Consider the following 15,459-nt stretch of genomic DNA (forward strand, 5'->3'; position numbering starts at 1 on the left):
CCAACAGCACATCAAAAACTTATCCACCATGATCAAGTCGGCTTTATACCTGGGATGCAAGGCTGGTTCAACATATGCAAATCAATAAACATAATCCATCACATAAACAGAACCAATGACAAAAACCATGTGATTATCTCAATAGATGCAGAAAAGGCCTTTGACAAAATTCAACAGCCTTCATGCTAAAAACTCTCAATAAACTAGGTGTTGATGGAACATATTTCAAAATAATATGAGCTATTTATGACAAACCCACAGTCAATATACTGAATGGGAAAAAACTGGAAGCATTCCCTTTGAAAACCGGCACAAGACAAGGATGCCCTCTCTCACCACTTGTATTCAACACAATATTGGAAGTTCTGGCCAGGGCAATCAGGCAAGAGAAAGAAATAAAGGTATTTAAATAGGAAAAGGGGAAGTCAGATTATCTGTTTGCAGATGACATGATTGTATAATTTAGAAAACCCCATTGTCTCAGCCCAAAATCTTCTTAAGCTGATAAACAACTTCAAGAAAGTCTTGGGATACAAAATCAATGTGCAAAAATAACAAGCATTCCTATACACTAATAACAGACGAACAGAGAGCCAAATAATGAGTGAATTCCCATTCACAATTGCTACAAAGAAAATAAAATACCTAGGAATACGCCTTACAAGGGATGTGAAGGATCTATTCAAGGAGAACTACAAACCACTGCTCAAGGAAATAAGAGAGGACACAAACAAATGGAAAAACATTCCATGTTCATGGATAGGAAGAATCAATATCATGAAAATGGCCATACTGCCCAAAGTAATTTATAGATTCAATGCTATCCCCATCAAGCTACCACTGACTTTCTTCACAGAATTGGAAAAAACTACTTTAAACTTCATATGGAACCAAAAAAGACCTGCACAGCCAAGAAAATCCTGGGCAAGAATAACAAAGCTGGAGGCATCATGCTACCTGACTTCAAACTATACTACAAGGCTACAGTAACCAAAACAGCATGGTACTGGTACCAAAACAGATATATAGACCAATGGAAGAGAACAGAGGCCTCAGAAATAACACCACACATCTACAACACCACACATCTGGTCATTGACAAACCTGACACAAACAAGCAATGGGGAAAAGATTCCCTATTTAATAAATGTTGGGAAAACTGGCTAGCCATATGCAGAAAACTGAAACTGGACCCCTTCCTTACACCTTATACAAAAATCAACTCAAGATGGATCAAAGACTTAAACGTAAGACCTAGGACCATTAAAATCCTAGAAGAAAACCTGGGCAATACCATTCAGGACATAGGCACGGGCAAAGGCTTCATGTCTAAAACATCAATTCTTTTAATGATGAAACTGAGGTCCAGAAAGGTGACAAACTTGTCTAAAATCCTGTGGCTAGAGCCAGGTTAAACCCCCCATACTTTAGTCTCAACTAGTAGGGTAACACTTTCTGATTTTTTTTTTTTTTTTTTTTTTTTTTGAGGCAGAGTCTCGCTCTGTTGCCCAGGCTGGAGTGCAGTGGCGCGATCTTGGCTCACTGCAAACTCCACCTCCCGGGTTCACGCCATTCTCCTGCCTCAGCCTCCCGAGTAGCTGGGACTACAAGCGCCCGCCACCACACCCGGCTAATTTTTTTATATTTTTAGTAGAGACGGGGTTTCACCGTGTTAGCCAGGATGGTCTTGATCTCCTGACCTTGTGATCCATCCACCTCGGCCTCCCAAAGTGCGGGGATTACAGGCTTGAGCCACCGTGCCCGGCCCCACTTTTTGATTTTTAAGTGTGTCAAATATATTACTAGTACACACGGTATTTTAGGTAATAATTATCCTTTCTTCTCACATGCATTAGAAAAAATATAATGAAGAAACCAAGCCTGGGACTTCATAGTTAATCTTGTTTAGGAATTTTTTTTTTTAAGTGAATTTCTGGCCAGGTGCAGTGGCTCACGCCTGTAACCCCAGCACTTTGGGAGGCCGAGGCCGGCAGATCATTTGAGGTCAGGAGTTTGAGACCAGCCTGGCCAACATGGTGAAACCCCATCGCTACTAAAAATACAAAAATTAGCCGGGTGTGGTGACCGGCACCTGTAATCCCAGTTACTTGGGAGGCTGAGGCAGGAGAATCGCTTGAACCTGGGAGGCAGAGATTGCAGTGAGCTGAGATCTCGCCACTCAACTCCAGCTTGGACAAGAGAGCGAGACTCAGTCTAAAGAAAAAAAAAAGTGAATTGCTTTAAATAATAAATTTAGATGGAGTATAGACATGATTAAAGTTGTGGAGGTGGCCTCTATGTGCTTGAGAGTTACGGAACTCTTAGCTACCTTATATTATAGATGCCATTCTTCTCATTTACAACAATGTTAAGATTTCATCAATTTTAGTAGCAATTCATCCTGTGCAATGTATTAATATAAGGAAAAAGTAAGTAAAAGTTCTTTCATGAATACTGCCCTCAACAGTATTTGTCTGTTTTACTTTTGAAAATTACTTTTCCATTTCCCACAACACCAATGTAACTGAACAGTATTCCTTGTATACCAAAAATATTCCCCTTAATCCAACATTATGACTTACTACAAATAGAAATGAGGCAATTGGTGTACTTAATCCTTTATAAAAGCTTAGAAGCCATCTTAAAATGTTTCACAGAAATTGCAAATACAGTATTTTGAGTAGGATTTTCAAATGCTTACTGTGGATTCAGAGCACAAATCTCCTTTTCAAGAAGAGAAATATGAACATTAAAGACCCTTATCATCCAGTGTGGATGAAAATAGAAACATAATTCACAATTTGTTGCAGACAAGGAGCCTTGCAGAGAGAATGCTTCCATGGTCTTACAAGTGTATTACCCAGCTACCCCACCAGCATTTTTTTCACTGTGCTGACAAGAAAGGAAAGGAAAAATATTCACAACCAAGTTGCTAAACTAAGAGCTTTAATTAATGAGACTCCAGAAAGGGACCTAGCAAGATAAAAATGTGATTGCACTGTGTTCTCTGACCTCAAGTGCAGGTTCTCTGACTTCTCTTTTGTGTTCTTAGACCTTCAGTGTAAAGATATAAGGACTCTCTGAGATAGCAAGTTGTTTTTCTAAGAAGCCTCTTTACACATATCTGGAATATAACCTCTCAAACCTAACCCAGGTTTATGTTAACACCGTGGCTCATAAACTATGCTTAGACTGCATGGAATCATAAACATGTTGAATGTAGGAAACACCGTTAGTTTATAAATTGGGCCTGCTATTAATTTCTGAGGTCATTAGTTTGAGGTTTTTTTTTTTTTTTTTTGTCCTTTCTTATTTTTCCAAACTCTATGTGCTTTGGAAATCTAAGGAGTGGGTAAGAAAAGTTTAGTCTTCTTTTTTCCACGGTTGCTTCCACCGAGATGCCGCTGGTCTTTTCTCATCCAAACTCAACATAAAGCTGTTTCTCCCATATCACCACCATGACTACCACACAAAGCCAGTATGTCTCCATTTTTAATTTTTTTTTTTTGCTTCATAGACTTACTTTTACTCAGGGGTGATGGGGGAGGTGGGCAACACAAGGCCCAGAATCATACCTCTCTGTGTGATACTGAGCAAGTTACTTCACCTTGCTGAGATGTTTATGGGTCTATGAAAGGAATGATCTGCACCCTTTGCTCACTAGATCCTGCTTTGCATCTAAGCCATGATAATACCCCAAATAAGATGATAGGATTTTATACAGGCGTGCCTGCATACTGATGTTTTGATCAATGACAGACAGCACATATGATGCTGGTTCCATAGGATTAGAACACCACATTTTTATAGTATCTTTTCTATGTTTAGCTATTGTTTTTCGTTTTGCTTTTTGAGATGGAGTCTCACTATTGCCCAGGCTGGAGTGAAATGCTGCAATCTTGGCTCACTACAACCTCCGCCTCCCGGGTCCAAGCAATTCTCCTGCCTCAGCCTCCCAAGTAGCTGGGATTACAGGCACCCGCCACTACTCCTGGCTAATTTTTGTATTTTTAATAGAGACGGGGATATATTTAATCCCATCCTAAAGAAAAGCTAGGTACACAAATGCTTACCACTGTGTTACAGTTACCTTCAGTATTCAGTACTACTCTACATGCCGTGCAGGTTTGTAGCTAGGGGCAACAGACTGTAACATATAGCCTAGGTGTGCACTCGGCTCTACCATTTGGTTTGTGAGTAGACCCTATGACATCTGCACAACGATGCACTCACCTAATACTGCATTTCTCAGAATGCATCCCCATTGTTAAATGATGCATACTGGACTTCGTGCATTTAAAAAAATGCCAGAACACTCCTTACTTAGTGCATAGACTTAATCAAATGTTGAATAAAAACAGAAACAAAAAGGAGACAATCCTACAATGAAAAGGAGACACTCATGTCTACCCTAGTGATTCCTTGTATGTGGAGGAGGTAAGTGGGGTATGGACAGTTCTAAAATATAATACGTATATACCCAACAACCACAGTGTTTTGCATTTCTTTATCAGTGAAAAACAAACATATCTGAAGCGTATAAACAGTTCCCTAGTACAGTTTATTTGAGAAGAATCAAATATGTCAAAACCGACAAATACAAGAAAAGCATTCAGCTAGAGATAATTCACAGCATTTTATTCAAGTTAATCCATTTCATTCAATAATCTGCCATATTGTTCCCAGCACCACTATTATTGTTATTATTTCTCTTTGAGGAAGATCAGGTATTAAGAAACCTGGTTTGAATTTCCATGATGCCTAACTCTATGGTCAAAAATCCTTTTCCTTACCAAAAAGTAACTTCTTAATCACCAGAAAAACACAGGGAAAGACTGAGATATATTTGCAAAAATTTATCTCCACTAGAGACAATTCATAGTTCATAATCTTTCAGGCTTGTGCTTTACTTGGGGGTTCCATTTTGGGGAGGAGGTTGTTTCTCATAAATGTTTGTTTAATACAAGTAACTTGCCCCACTGTACCACAGAAGGGAAATGAGGGCTAATCCCCAGAGAGCACGCAGGCAGTCCTCCAGGGAAGAAGTCCTAATGGCTCCTAGTGCTGACAGAGTCATTCTGCCTCCCCAACCTGTGAGCAATAATAAAGTATAACTAAGTGAACAGGAGAGGTAGTAACTAGCCAGATAACCCATAGGCTAGAATCTCTAAACAGGAATGCTTGTGTGCTTTTGAATAAATCAGAGCTGGAAAGAGACACTTTTGAAGAAGTGATTGATAACAGAAAGGTATGAAAAAGATAAAGGTTTCTCACCAAGGAACCCACGAAAAAGATGGTATGAGTCAAAGGTAGACTTGGACTTTTCTTTTGGGATGAGGGTACCCCAAATGGGTTGTGCCATTTTCACATAAAAATTGGAATGATAATGAACAGGTGAAAGTGAAATCAGTTTCCCTCCTTTGTTCAATAAACATGGTTAGAGCACCTGTGTGCAAGGTAGTGGGACAGGTGCTGAGGGGAAAGGTGAAGCTGTTTAAGCCGTGGCCCTGAGCTGAAAGAACAATCTAGCAGTGCCATCAGACCCTGCACACTACGAAGCACAGTGTCCCAGAGGCCAGGTGGAGGGAAGGATCACTTCTGGCTGCAGCATCAGGGAAGGCACTCTGCAGTCTCCCCTCCAGGTTCTCAGCGTGCCTCTATGTCTGTGTGACCACTCAGCCTGCCCCATTCCAGGCACTTGCCCATCTTCCTTATCTTTCTCTGTAGCGTGAGAAATGGAAGTTTGAGAGGATAGGATCCTACCTCATAGGTACCTAATAAATGTGTGTGGAATTGACATATAGTGAAAATGTCACTTTATCTTAGTGCAGCAAGGTGGAAAGATGGTGGTTGTGAGGGTAAGGTGTTTTCATCAGAAGGTGGGAACAAGGGTATACAAACCAAAAAGTAAATTTAGTATGTGGCTTAGCTCAGAGCACACAAGGGCGCCAACACAGCTAAAGACCGTAGGAAGGTAGCTGAAGTCCTCTGCCAAATAGGACTGAAAAGCTAAAATCTTTCTCTGTTTCTTAAGTAACAACTGGTCTATTCAAGCTCAACAAGAGCATATAGGAGAAAAAAATGACTAATGAGGGGGTCTTAAATAGCTCCAAAGGACAGACAGTTTCTAGAAAGTAGAAAGATCACTGAGTAAATACTGCACCTCCCCTACCCACCCCCCACACAAAAAAGGTGAGAATGAATGTAAAAGTGTAAAGCAAGCTTTCAGACATCTTCAAGTTTACTTTTGGCGCTTCTGTTTGTAAGCAATCAAGATGGTGAGAGACGCTATCCCAAAGAAGAAAGTCTGTAGGAACCAGAGTAGCTGAGCCTGACCACTTGTGATGCCTTTATGCCTAAAAAAGAAAAAACAAAATTTAAACACCAGATGGTAATCTTACAGTTTCATGGGAGTTATTGTCTTCTATATAGTTTTTAAAAAAATTATACCTTCCACTACTTTCACTGAATTTATTTTGCTGCTTTTCTCTGGCTTCTTATCTTGGATGGTTCGTTTATTTTTCATCTTTCTTGTTTTCTAATAAATGTATTTTGGATGGTACACTATTCCCTGAGAACTAGTCTGGCTACTGTCTAGGGCACAGTATTATAAGACTGTTTCTCATGTGATTCTGATGAGTGGATGGAGTAAAAAGCACTGGTATGGCTTCAGACCAAATGTTTTGAAAATAGACCAGATATAAATCCTAGCGTGGCTACCTACCGGCTGTGACCTGGGGAAATCACTCAGTATCTCTCAAAATCAGTTTTCTCATCTGAAAAACAGGAACAGCAGTAGCTATCTCACTGCGTGTTGAGATGATTTATGGGATAATACACACCACGTGCTCAGGAAGGAGCCTGGCACACAGTCATGATAAACACTTGCTTATATTGTCATTCAAATTCAACTGCCTAAAACGAAGTGTAAAAAAAAGATGACCCAATGGAAGTGAATGGCTTGCTACAGTCTCACCTGTATATAAATAAGTCTCACTTGGATGACTTTTATTTAAAACAAACTTTAAAAACAACGTGTAAAAACGATATAATTTTCTATAGTAACAGATTAAAAGGGAAAGATCATACGAATATCTTAATACAGAGTGGCAATTGACAAATTTCAACATCCATTCCTTTTCTACCCCCCCACCCCCACAGAGATGGGGTCTCACTCCGTCACCTATAGTGGAATGTACTGTACAATTATAGCTCACCGCAGCTTCAAACTCCTGGGCTAAAGCTATCCCCCGACCTTAGCCTCCCAAGTGGCTGGGATCATCACAGGCATGCACCACCATGCCTGGCTAGGTTTTTTGTTTGTTTATTTGTTTTTTGTAGACACAGTGTCTTGCTCTGTTGCCCAGGCTGGTCTTGAACTCCTGGCTTCAACCAATTCTCCTGCCTCAGCCTCCCAAACTGCTCGGATTACAGGTGTGAGCCACCTACGTCCACACCCAACATCCATTTTTAATAAAAGTTCTCAGCAAAGTTAGAAATACAATGGTACTTCCTAATTTTGATAGAAAAGATCTACAAAACTCCATAATAAACATGATGCAAAATGTTGAAAGTTCTCCTTTGAGGTCAAGAACAAGGCACACTTCTAGTCAGCACTGCTGGAAGTTCTAGCCAGTAGAATAAGGGAAGAAACATAAATAAAAGGTAGACAGAATTGAAAGAAAGAAATAAAACTGTATTTCTGGACAGTTTTATACCTGAAAAACTGAAAATAATCTATCAACTGTTACAATTAATAAATTTATTTAGCAAGGTGCTGGGTATAAGGTCAATATAAAAAATTGATTATATTCATACAGACTACCATCAAACAGTTAGAAAATGAAAAAAAGTGAGCCAAGATCATGTCACTGAACTCCAGCCTGGGCAAGAGAGCTAGACTCCATCTCAAAAAACAAAAACAACAACAAAGACAACAACAACAACAAAAGTTGGCCAGGTGTGGTGGCTCGGGCCTGCAATTCCAGCACTTTGGGAGACTGGCGCAGGCGGATCGCTTGAGCCCAGGAGTTTGACATCAGCCTAGGCAACATAGTGAGACCCCATCTTTTTTTTTGTTTTGTTTTGAGATGGAGTCTCGCTCTGTCGCCCAGGCTGGAGTGCAGTGGCACGATCTTGGCTCTCTGCAAGCTCTGGGGCCTCCCGGGTTCACGCCATTCTCCTGCCTCAGCCTCCGGAAGACCCCATCTTTTTTTAAAAAGGCACTTATAATAACATCTCAAAGTAGAAGTAGCTGGAAATTGATGTAACAAACAATGTGCAAAACCTCTTAAAATTATATATATATTAAAGGAGATCTAAATAAATGGAAACAGACCATTTCATCATTTAGAAGACTCAGTAACAGAAATATGTGATGCTTTCCTGACCTTAAAGAAAAAAAAAACATAATGGAAATATGCCAATGTTCTCCAAATTTGTTCACATGGTCAATCCAATGAAAATCTCAACATCTTTACTTTTTGTTTTTGTAGCACAAGACAATGCATAGAATATGCAAAGGTGTCGAAAAGGCAATCCTATTGAACAAGATGAGAGGACATGCTTTGTCAGATAACAATGATTACAAAACTGCTGCTATTAAGACAGTCTTGTGTTAGCCCAAGGATAAACAGGCCAATGGAACAGAATAGAGTGGTCAGGAAGAGATCCATACATATAAGTATGTATGATATAAGTAGGGCACATAAGTGAAGACTGAATGTCTCAATAAATAGCTCTGGGATAACTGGGCATCCAGATGGAAAAGGTAAAGTTGGAAACCTCTCTCTTACAAAAAATAAGCTCTAGGTAGACTGAAAATTTTAATGTGAAAGAAAAAAATTCTAAAACTGTTAGAAGATGCTGTAAACGAATATAACTTTAATATAAATAATAAAATTGACTACATTGATAAACTTCTGTTTATCAAAAGACCCAACAGAACAAAAAGACTGTGAGAAAGGATATTTGCAAGATACCTAAAGGACAAAGTACTCAAGATCAGAAAAAACAAGGAGTGCCTACAAACAGGTAAGAAAAGGACAGGCAGCCATTTGAAGAGTATTGGTGAGATTGTGGGGAAATGGGCACTATCATTTACTTATGTTAGAAGCATAAATTAGTCCCATAGTTTTAAAGGCAATATGGCAATACATATCATAATTTAAAATATTCATTCATTTGTTTTATTTTTAGGCAGAGTCGCCCAGGCCAGAGTGCAGTCATGTGTTCTCGGCTCACTGCAACCCCCGCCTCCCAGATTCAAGTGATTCTCTTGCCTCAGCCTCCTGAGTAGCTGGGACTACAGACGGGCACTACCACGCCCGGCTTCTTTTTGTATTTTTAGTAGAGATGGGGTTTTGTCATGTTGGCCAGGATGGTTTCAAACTCCTGGCCTCAAATGATCCACCCACCTCGACTTCCTAAAGTGCTGGGATTATAGGTGTGAGCCACTGCGCCCAGCCAGCAACAGCTATTTAAGGCTGAGCCTCCTTCTCCCTAACTATTCCCACTATCCCAAGGGACTACAAGCAGCGATTATTAGTGAATAGAGGAGAAGGTGAAGTGCAAGAGAAGACATCAACTGCACCCTTCTCCCCATTGCAGGCTCCTGAGCCCCAGCTGGATGAGAACAGACATTTTGAGTTAGAAGAAAGTTTATAGTTTTAACAAGTAGACTGAGCTAGAATGGATAATATCAGCTGGTGACTGGAAATCCTATGATCTGCTTGAAATTCCATCCAGAGATACAGTGGAAGGTGGGGAACAATCTACAAAACAAATTTACTTGGAGAGGGGTGAGAAAGAAATAGTAAAGTTACTTTCTGCCCCTCTTCATAGAAAGTCTAGCTTGTGGCCGGGCAAATGGCTCATGCCTGTAATCCCAGCACTTTGGGAGGCCGAGGCACGCGGATCACCTGAGAGGTCAGAGTTTGGGACTAGCATGGCCAACATGGTGAAACCCTGTCTCTACTAAAAATACAAAAATTAGCCGGGCATGGTGGTGGGCTTCTGTAATCCTAGCTACTGGGGAAGCCGAGGCAGGAGAATCGCTTGAACCCAGGACGCAGGGATTGCAGTGAGCCAAGATTGCGTCCCTGCACTCCAGCCTGGGTGACAAAGCAAGATTCTGTCTCAAAAAAAAAAAAAAAAAGTCTAGCCTCTTTGTTTAATAAACAAGAAAACAGAGTAAGATAATTCTATTTAACATACTTAGCAGTCTCTGACATAGTAGTGCCCAATGAATATTGATTATTTTTATGATTGAAACATAGTAATAGTAATAGAGTATCTTATTTTCCACTTTTAGAACAGAAAAATAATAGAGGAGATAGTATATCTTGACCAGAAATTAATTCAATTAATATCTTGACCAGAAATTCATTGGAAAGCAATTTGGCATTTCTATAACTGTGTTTTTCATTGTACCACACTTTCTGTATATACTTTAGTACAAACATAAAGATAATTTTTTCTAGTATTCTCATACAGTATTAACCTACACTAGCATCTGCCGAGTGGGGTCTGGTTTGGTGGCTTTGAACTAGCACTGCATCCTAGAATTATCTGTGGAGCTTTTAAAAATAACACATTCCTATCTCTGAGGCAAGACTTACCCAATCAGAATCTCCAGGTCTGGAAACCAGATGTATGTATTTTGAAAAAGCTCCTCGGGTGGCTCAATTGCAAAACGAGGATTGTGAGTCATCGGCCTAGGTCAGTCACTTAGCTCTTCTGTAAACTGGAAGCCAGGCTCCTAGTCTTTTGGTCTAGTTGGGGCTACCCAGAAAATTTGTTAAAAAATAACAAAAGTCGGCCAGGCGTGGTGGCTCACGCCTGTAATCCCAGCACTTTGGGAGGCTGAGGCGGGTGGATCACGAGGTCTGGAGATCGAGACCATCCTGGCTAACACGGTGAAACCCTGTCTCTACTAAAAACACAAAAAATTAGCCGGGCGTGTTGGCAGGCGCCTGTAGTCCGGGCTACTCGGGAGGCCGAGGCAGGAGAATGGCGTGAATCCGGGAGGCGGAGCTTGCAGTGAGCCAAGATCGCGCCACTGCACTCCAGTCTGGGAGACACAGCGAGACTCCGTCTCAAAAAAAAAAAAAATAAATAAATAAATAAATAACAAAAGTCATCTGAATTAGATAACTAAGTAATTGGTTAACCAACATAAAATGAATGCATTCATCAAACATTTACTGGGTACTCCCTCTGCACCAGGCTCAGTATCAGGCATGGGGATTCTGCTCCACCCTGAGAATGTTCTCAGCCTACAAGTGTGTGAATTATTTAAATGTGGCTACTCTCAATTTATATTAGCTACTAAGAGAAAGGCAACCAGCAGCTGCTTCAAAGACTTACTTGCACAATACTATGGCATACAAGGACTCTCCCACATGAATCAGCCAGGCAAGCCAATAACTGAAACCAAAAAAAAAGTTAATAGTTTTTAAGGTGACAGTTATCTGCTGATGAAATCTAACACGGCAATCTCAAAAAGAAAAGTGCCTTAACGTGAACTAACACTACTCTTAGATACCAAAAGGCAGCTGCAGGCCTACCAGGTTTCCCATGAGACCAGAGCTCCAGTGTCCACAGTCCATTTGTGCAGCTCTCCTTACCCATTGCGCAGGAGGGTGTGATGGTGGTCCACCAAGTACTGAGTGAAGGGGCCTAGGGGCCCAAGGCTCTGATAAGGGATACTCTGAGGCCAGAAGACAACCCACTGAAAGAGAACCAGAGACACAGAATACCTATTAGGCCACTTAAAACCTGTTTGTTTTTTTGAGAAAGGTTGTGAAACAATACAAAAATAACTACAGACCAAAGAAACTCTCAACAGTCATTTGGGCCTCCATTCTTGACTTCTATTTTCTTTCTTTTTCTTTTCTTTTTTTTTTGACAGGGTCTCACTCACCTGCTGGGGCTGGAGTGCAGTGGCATGATCATGACTCACTGCAGCCTCCACCATCTGGGCTCAATCCATCCTCCCACCTCAGCCTCCCAAGTAGTTGGGACTACACATGGGTGCCACCATACCCAGCTACTTTTAAAAATTGTATATAGAGATGGGGTCTCACTGTGTTGCTCAGGATGGTCTCCAACTCCAGGGCTCAATCAATTCTCCCACCTTGGCCTCCCAAAGTGCTGGGATTACAGGCATGACCCACTGTGCCAGGATGACTTCTGTTTTCTAAAAGCAACTCTACTGGGAGATTTATGCTGAGGAAAGTATGTGGTTATCAGACTCAGTGCCCATGGTGGATGACTCCTAGTCTTTTATTCTTCCTTTTCTTCTTTTGTTTTCTTTGTAGAGAAGGGATCTTGCTTTGTCACCCAGGCTGGAGTATAGTGGCATGATCACGGCTCACTGCAGCCTCAACTTACTGGGCTCAAGTGATCCTCCCAACTCAGCTCCCCCAAGTAGCTGGGAATACAGGCATGGGCTACCACGACTGACTAATTTTTTTTTTTTTTTGAGATGGAGTCTCGCTCTGTCGCCCAGGCTGGAGTGCAGTGGCCGGATCTCAGCTCACTGCAAGCTCCGCCTCCCGGGTTCACGCCATTCTCCTGCCTCAGCCTCCTGAGTAGCTGGGACTACAGGTGCATGCCACCACGCCTGGCTAATTTTTGTATTTTTAGTACAGACGGAGTTTCACTATGTTGGCCAGGCTGGTCTCCAACTCCCGACGCCAGGTGATCCGCCCTCCTCAGCTTCCCAAAGTGCTGGGATTACAGGCGTGAACCACTGCCCATGGCTAATTTTTTTTTTTTTTTTTTTGTAGAGATGAGGTTTCGCCATGTTGCCCAGGTTGATCTCGAACTCCTGGACTCCTGGGCTCATGCAATCTGCCCACCTCGGCCTCCCGAAGTGCTGGGATTACAGAACCACCATGCCTGGCTGATTCCTATTAATACATTCCAGCAAAACCATTATTTTATAAAAGATATTAGCAAATTTTGAGTTTATGTGCTTTGGCTAGTGTCTTTACTGCAGAAACTGGCTCCAGCCAAACCTCTGTTTAATTTAGAATTCCTTTCTTGGCTTTCCCTTTTTGTACCTCTAAAACTGAGAATGATCCACTGCATAGAGATGGAAAATAAGTGAGATAAGGTTTGTGACATTTTAATAGCAACTGTTTAATCAGATAAATTTTTCGTAATCTTAACTTTTTCTCAGCCTCTGTATTGTAACTTCTGCCAGCTTAGACTTTTCTGAGAATGACTGCCAACAGTTTCAAAATGTATTGTCCCATTCAAATCTTTGTAAAGAGCAGTACTATCTCTTTCACGATGTTGTTTCACATCTGAAATTTAAATAATGCACAAATATCACTGCATCCTCCCAAACCAAGGGGAAGGGGGAGCATCTGCCAGCTCCAAAAGATCCCAATTTGAAGTCCCCAAAGCTTTCCTCCAACTATATTCTAACTAGTCACAGACACAGAATCGTAGAACAGAAATGCACCTTTGAAAATTTTCAATTCAATTTCAAAACTTTCAAACTTTCAATTTCAAGCCTCCATTGTACATATGATGAAATCAGGACAGAGTCGGTCAGATTTGACATCAACAAACAACACCGTGGACATAATCTCCCATTCCCAATCTCCAGGATTTACTGGTATATCCAAATAGGTTCGTCTTCCTTCAAAATTTTACCACCTTATCACTTGAGGTTAGAAGTTCGAGACTAGCCTGACCAACATGGTGAAACCCCGTCTCTACTAAAAATACAAAAAATTAGCCGGGCGTGGTGTAATCCCAGCTACAGGTTGAGGCATGAGAATCACTTAAACCTGGGAGGCAGAGGTTGCAGTGAGCCGAGATCGCGCCACTGCACTCCAGCCTGGGTGACAGAGCCAGCCTCCGTCTCAAACAAAAAAACAAAATTACCACCTTAGCCCCCAGTCTACTTTTCCACGCATCTTTCTCGTTATCCTTTAAACAGATTATTTCTCAGCCAAACAAACGTCGCTCTTTTTCTAGGTACAGCTTTCTTCTTGCTTCCACACCTATGTCATAACAGTGATATCCTCTTTATCCCCCCTTAACACTTAAATCCTACCAATCCTTTAGGTTTATCCTCGTTTTCCAAACAATTCCTATTGGCTCAAACATTCTGCTTCGGAAGCCCTATTCTGACTTGTTAGGCCTATGGCAATCGGTCAACTTGACTTCCCGCTTTGTGAGAGGCTTAAGCTCGGAAAACCCGTTAGTAACCGTGCAGAGGTGAGGACCCAAAGACAGGAACACTGGAAAGCAGAAACCATCCTAACAGCCCACCGAACTTCCGCTTACATGAGTAACCTAGACAACCGTCAGAGGCGCGTGCGCACAGGTCTCGTTCCCACAGCGCCTCTCGCCCTACGAGGGCCCGGTGGGCCAAAACGGACGCCCGCCCCCCCCTACGCCTCACCGCGAAGTACCCCAGCCCCAGGACTGTGACCAGAGAGGGCAAGGGTCTGGCTGGACGGAAATAGGCGGTAGCCGCATTGCTAGCCTCCGACTTCGCCATCCTCTTGAAAAACCCAGACACAGAGTTAGCCGGGAGCTCTCCAGCCGTCCCCGCCCCCATATAAGAAAAGCCTGACTAGCCGGTTTCTCAGGGCGCTGGGCGCCGGCCCAAGACCCTGGCGGACCGGTATGCCTGCGTCTCATTACGGAGTCTAGTCCCTTCCCCTCCGCTCCGAGCGCGCGGGAGGAGGGATTGTGCTTGCACGACTTCCCCCGGCTCCCAGCCTGTGGGCCTAGGTCCTGGGGTGAACCGAGCGCTCGCTTCCTCGCCAGACCGTAGCCCTCCAGCGGCTGCCCTTACTGTGTAGTAGCCAAAGCTGAGGGTGATGACTGTGAACCAGAACGGACTTCCTCGCTGAAAGTAGGCCGCCGTGCCGGCTGCAGGCGCCATGGCTGCAAACTTCCCTGGGAGCGCGCGTCTGGACACCGTCCAGCGCGAGAGAGGCGGCAGGGCCGGGGCGGGCCCGCGCTCCTCCCGCCATCCCCGCAGGGAGAAGGTGGTGCGGTTTCGGAACTCTCTGAGAGCGAGTCTCCCTGTCTGGCCCCAGTATTGGGGCCTTGGAATCCCACCTGGGCTCAGGTCTGGAGGGCTGGTCATCATCTTGTAGGGGAGACTCTCCTCTGTCACTTTTCTGGGTTTGAGATAAAGATGTTGGGGCCGGCGCGGTGATGTGTCCCTGTAATCTCAGCGCGTTGGGAGGCTGAGGCGGAAGGATCGCTTGAGCCCTGGAGTTTGAGAACAGCCTGGGCAACACAGCGAGATTCTGTCTCGAATGAATGAATGAATGAATGAATGAATGAATGAATGAATAAGGTGTTGGAATAAATTCCAGCAGTGAATGAATGAATGAGATGTTGGAATAAATTCCAGCACTTTGGGAGGCCGAGGCTGGTGGATCACTTTAGGTCAGGAGTTTGAGACCAGCGTGGCCAACA

The 15,459-nt window shown here is 42.7% G+C and overlaps 1 protein-coding gene across 2 annotated transcripts; it reads right to left on the reverse strand.

The window, feature by feature from the left end:
• Window positions 1-4,617: 4,617 nt before the first annotated feature.
• TMEM254 (transmembrane protein 254) lies at window positions 4,618-14,957 on the reverse strand. 2 transcript variants are annotated; one of them, XM_023204813.1, is made up of 4 exons: window positions 14,825-14,957; window positions 11,628-11,731; window positions 11,368-11,427; window positions 4,618-6,356 (listed from the first exon to the last, which is right to left on the reverse strand). In XM_023204813.1, exons 1-4 carry the CDS (start codon window positions 14,912-14,914, stop codon window positions 6,242-6,244), a joined length of 369 nt encoding a protein of 122 aa, XP_023060581.1. In that variant the 5' UTR covers window positions 14,915-14,957; the 3' UTR covers window positions 4,618-6,241. The 2 variants fall into 2 exon arrangements, with proteins under 2 accessions (XP_023060581.1, XP_023060580.1); XM_023204812.1 differs by lacking the exon at window positions 14,825-14,957 and adding an exon at window positions 14,426-14,584.
• Window positions 14,958-15,459: the final 502 nt, after the last annotated feature.

Source organism: Piliocolobus tephrosceles, chromosome 9 (genome assembly GCF_002776525.5).
Source record: "Piliocolobus tephrosceles isolate RC106 chromosome 9, ASM277652v3, whole genome shotgun sequence".
Classification (NCBI taxonomy): Eukaryota; Metazoa; Chordata; class Mammalia; order Primates; family Cercopithecidae; genus Piliocolobus; species Piliocolobus tephrosceles.

Bases quoted from the DNA above. Each gene is read 5' to 3' on its own strand.
- TMEM254 (XM_023204812.1), bottom strand. From the start codon at position 14,584: ATGGGGGCGGGGACGGCTGGAGAGCTCCCGGCTAACTCTGTGTCTGGG. The intron at 11,732-14,425 runs GTGAGGCGTAGG...GTTCTCTTTCAG, and splicing joins TGGGGCTGGGGTACTTCGCG to TGGGTTGTCTTCTGGCCTCA. The intron at 11,428-11,627 runs GTAAGGAGAGCT...TTTTGGTTTCAG, and splicing joins CACACCCTCCTGCGCAATGG to TTATTGGCTTGCCTGGCTGA.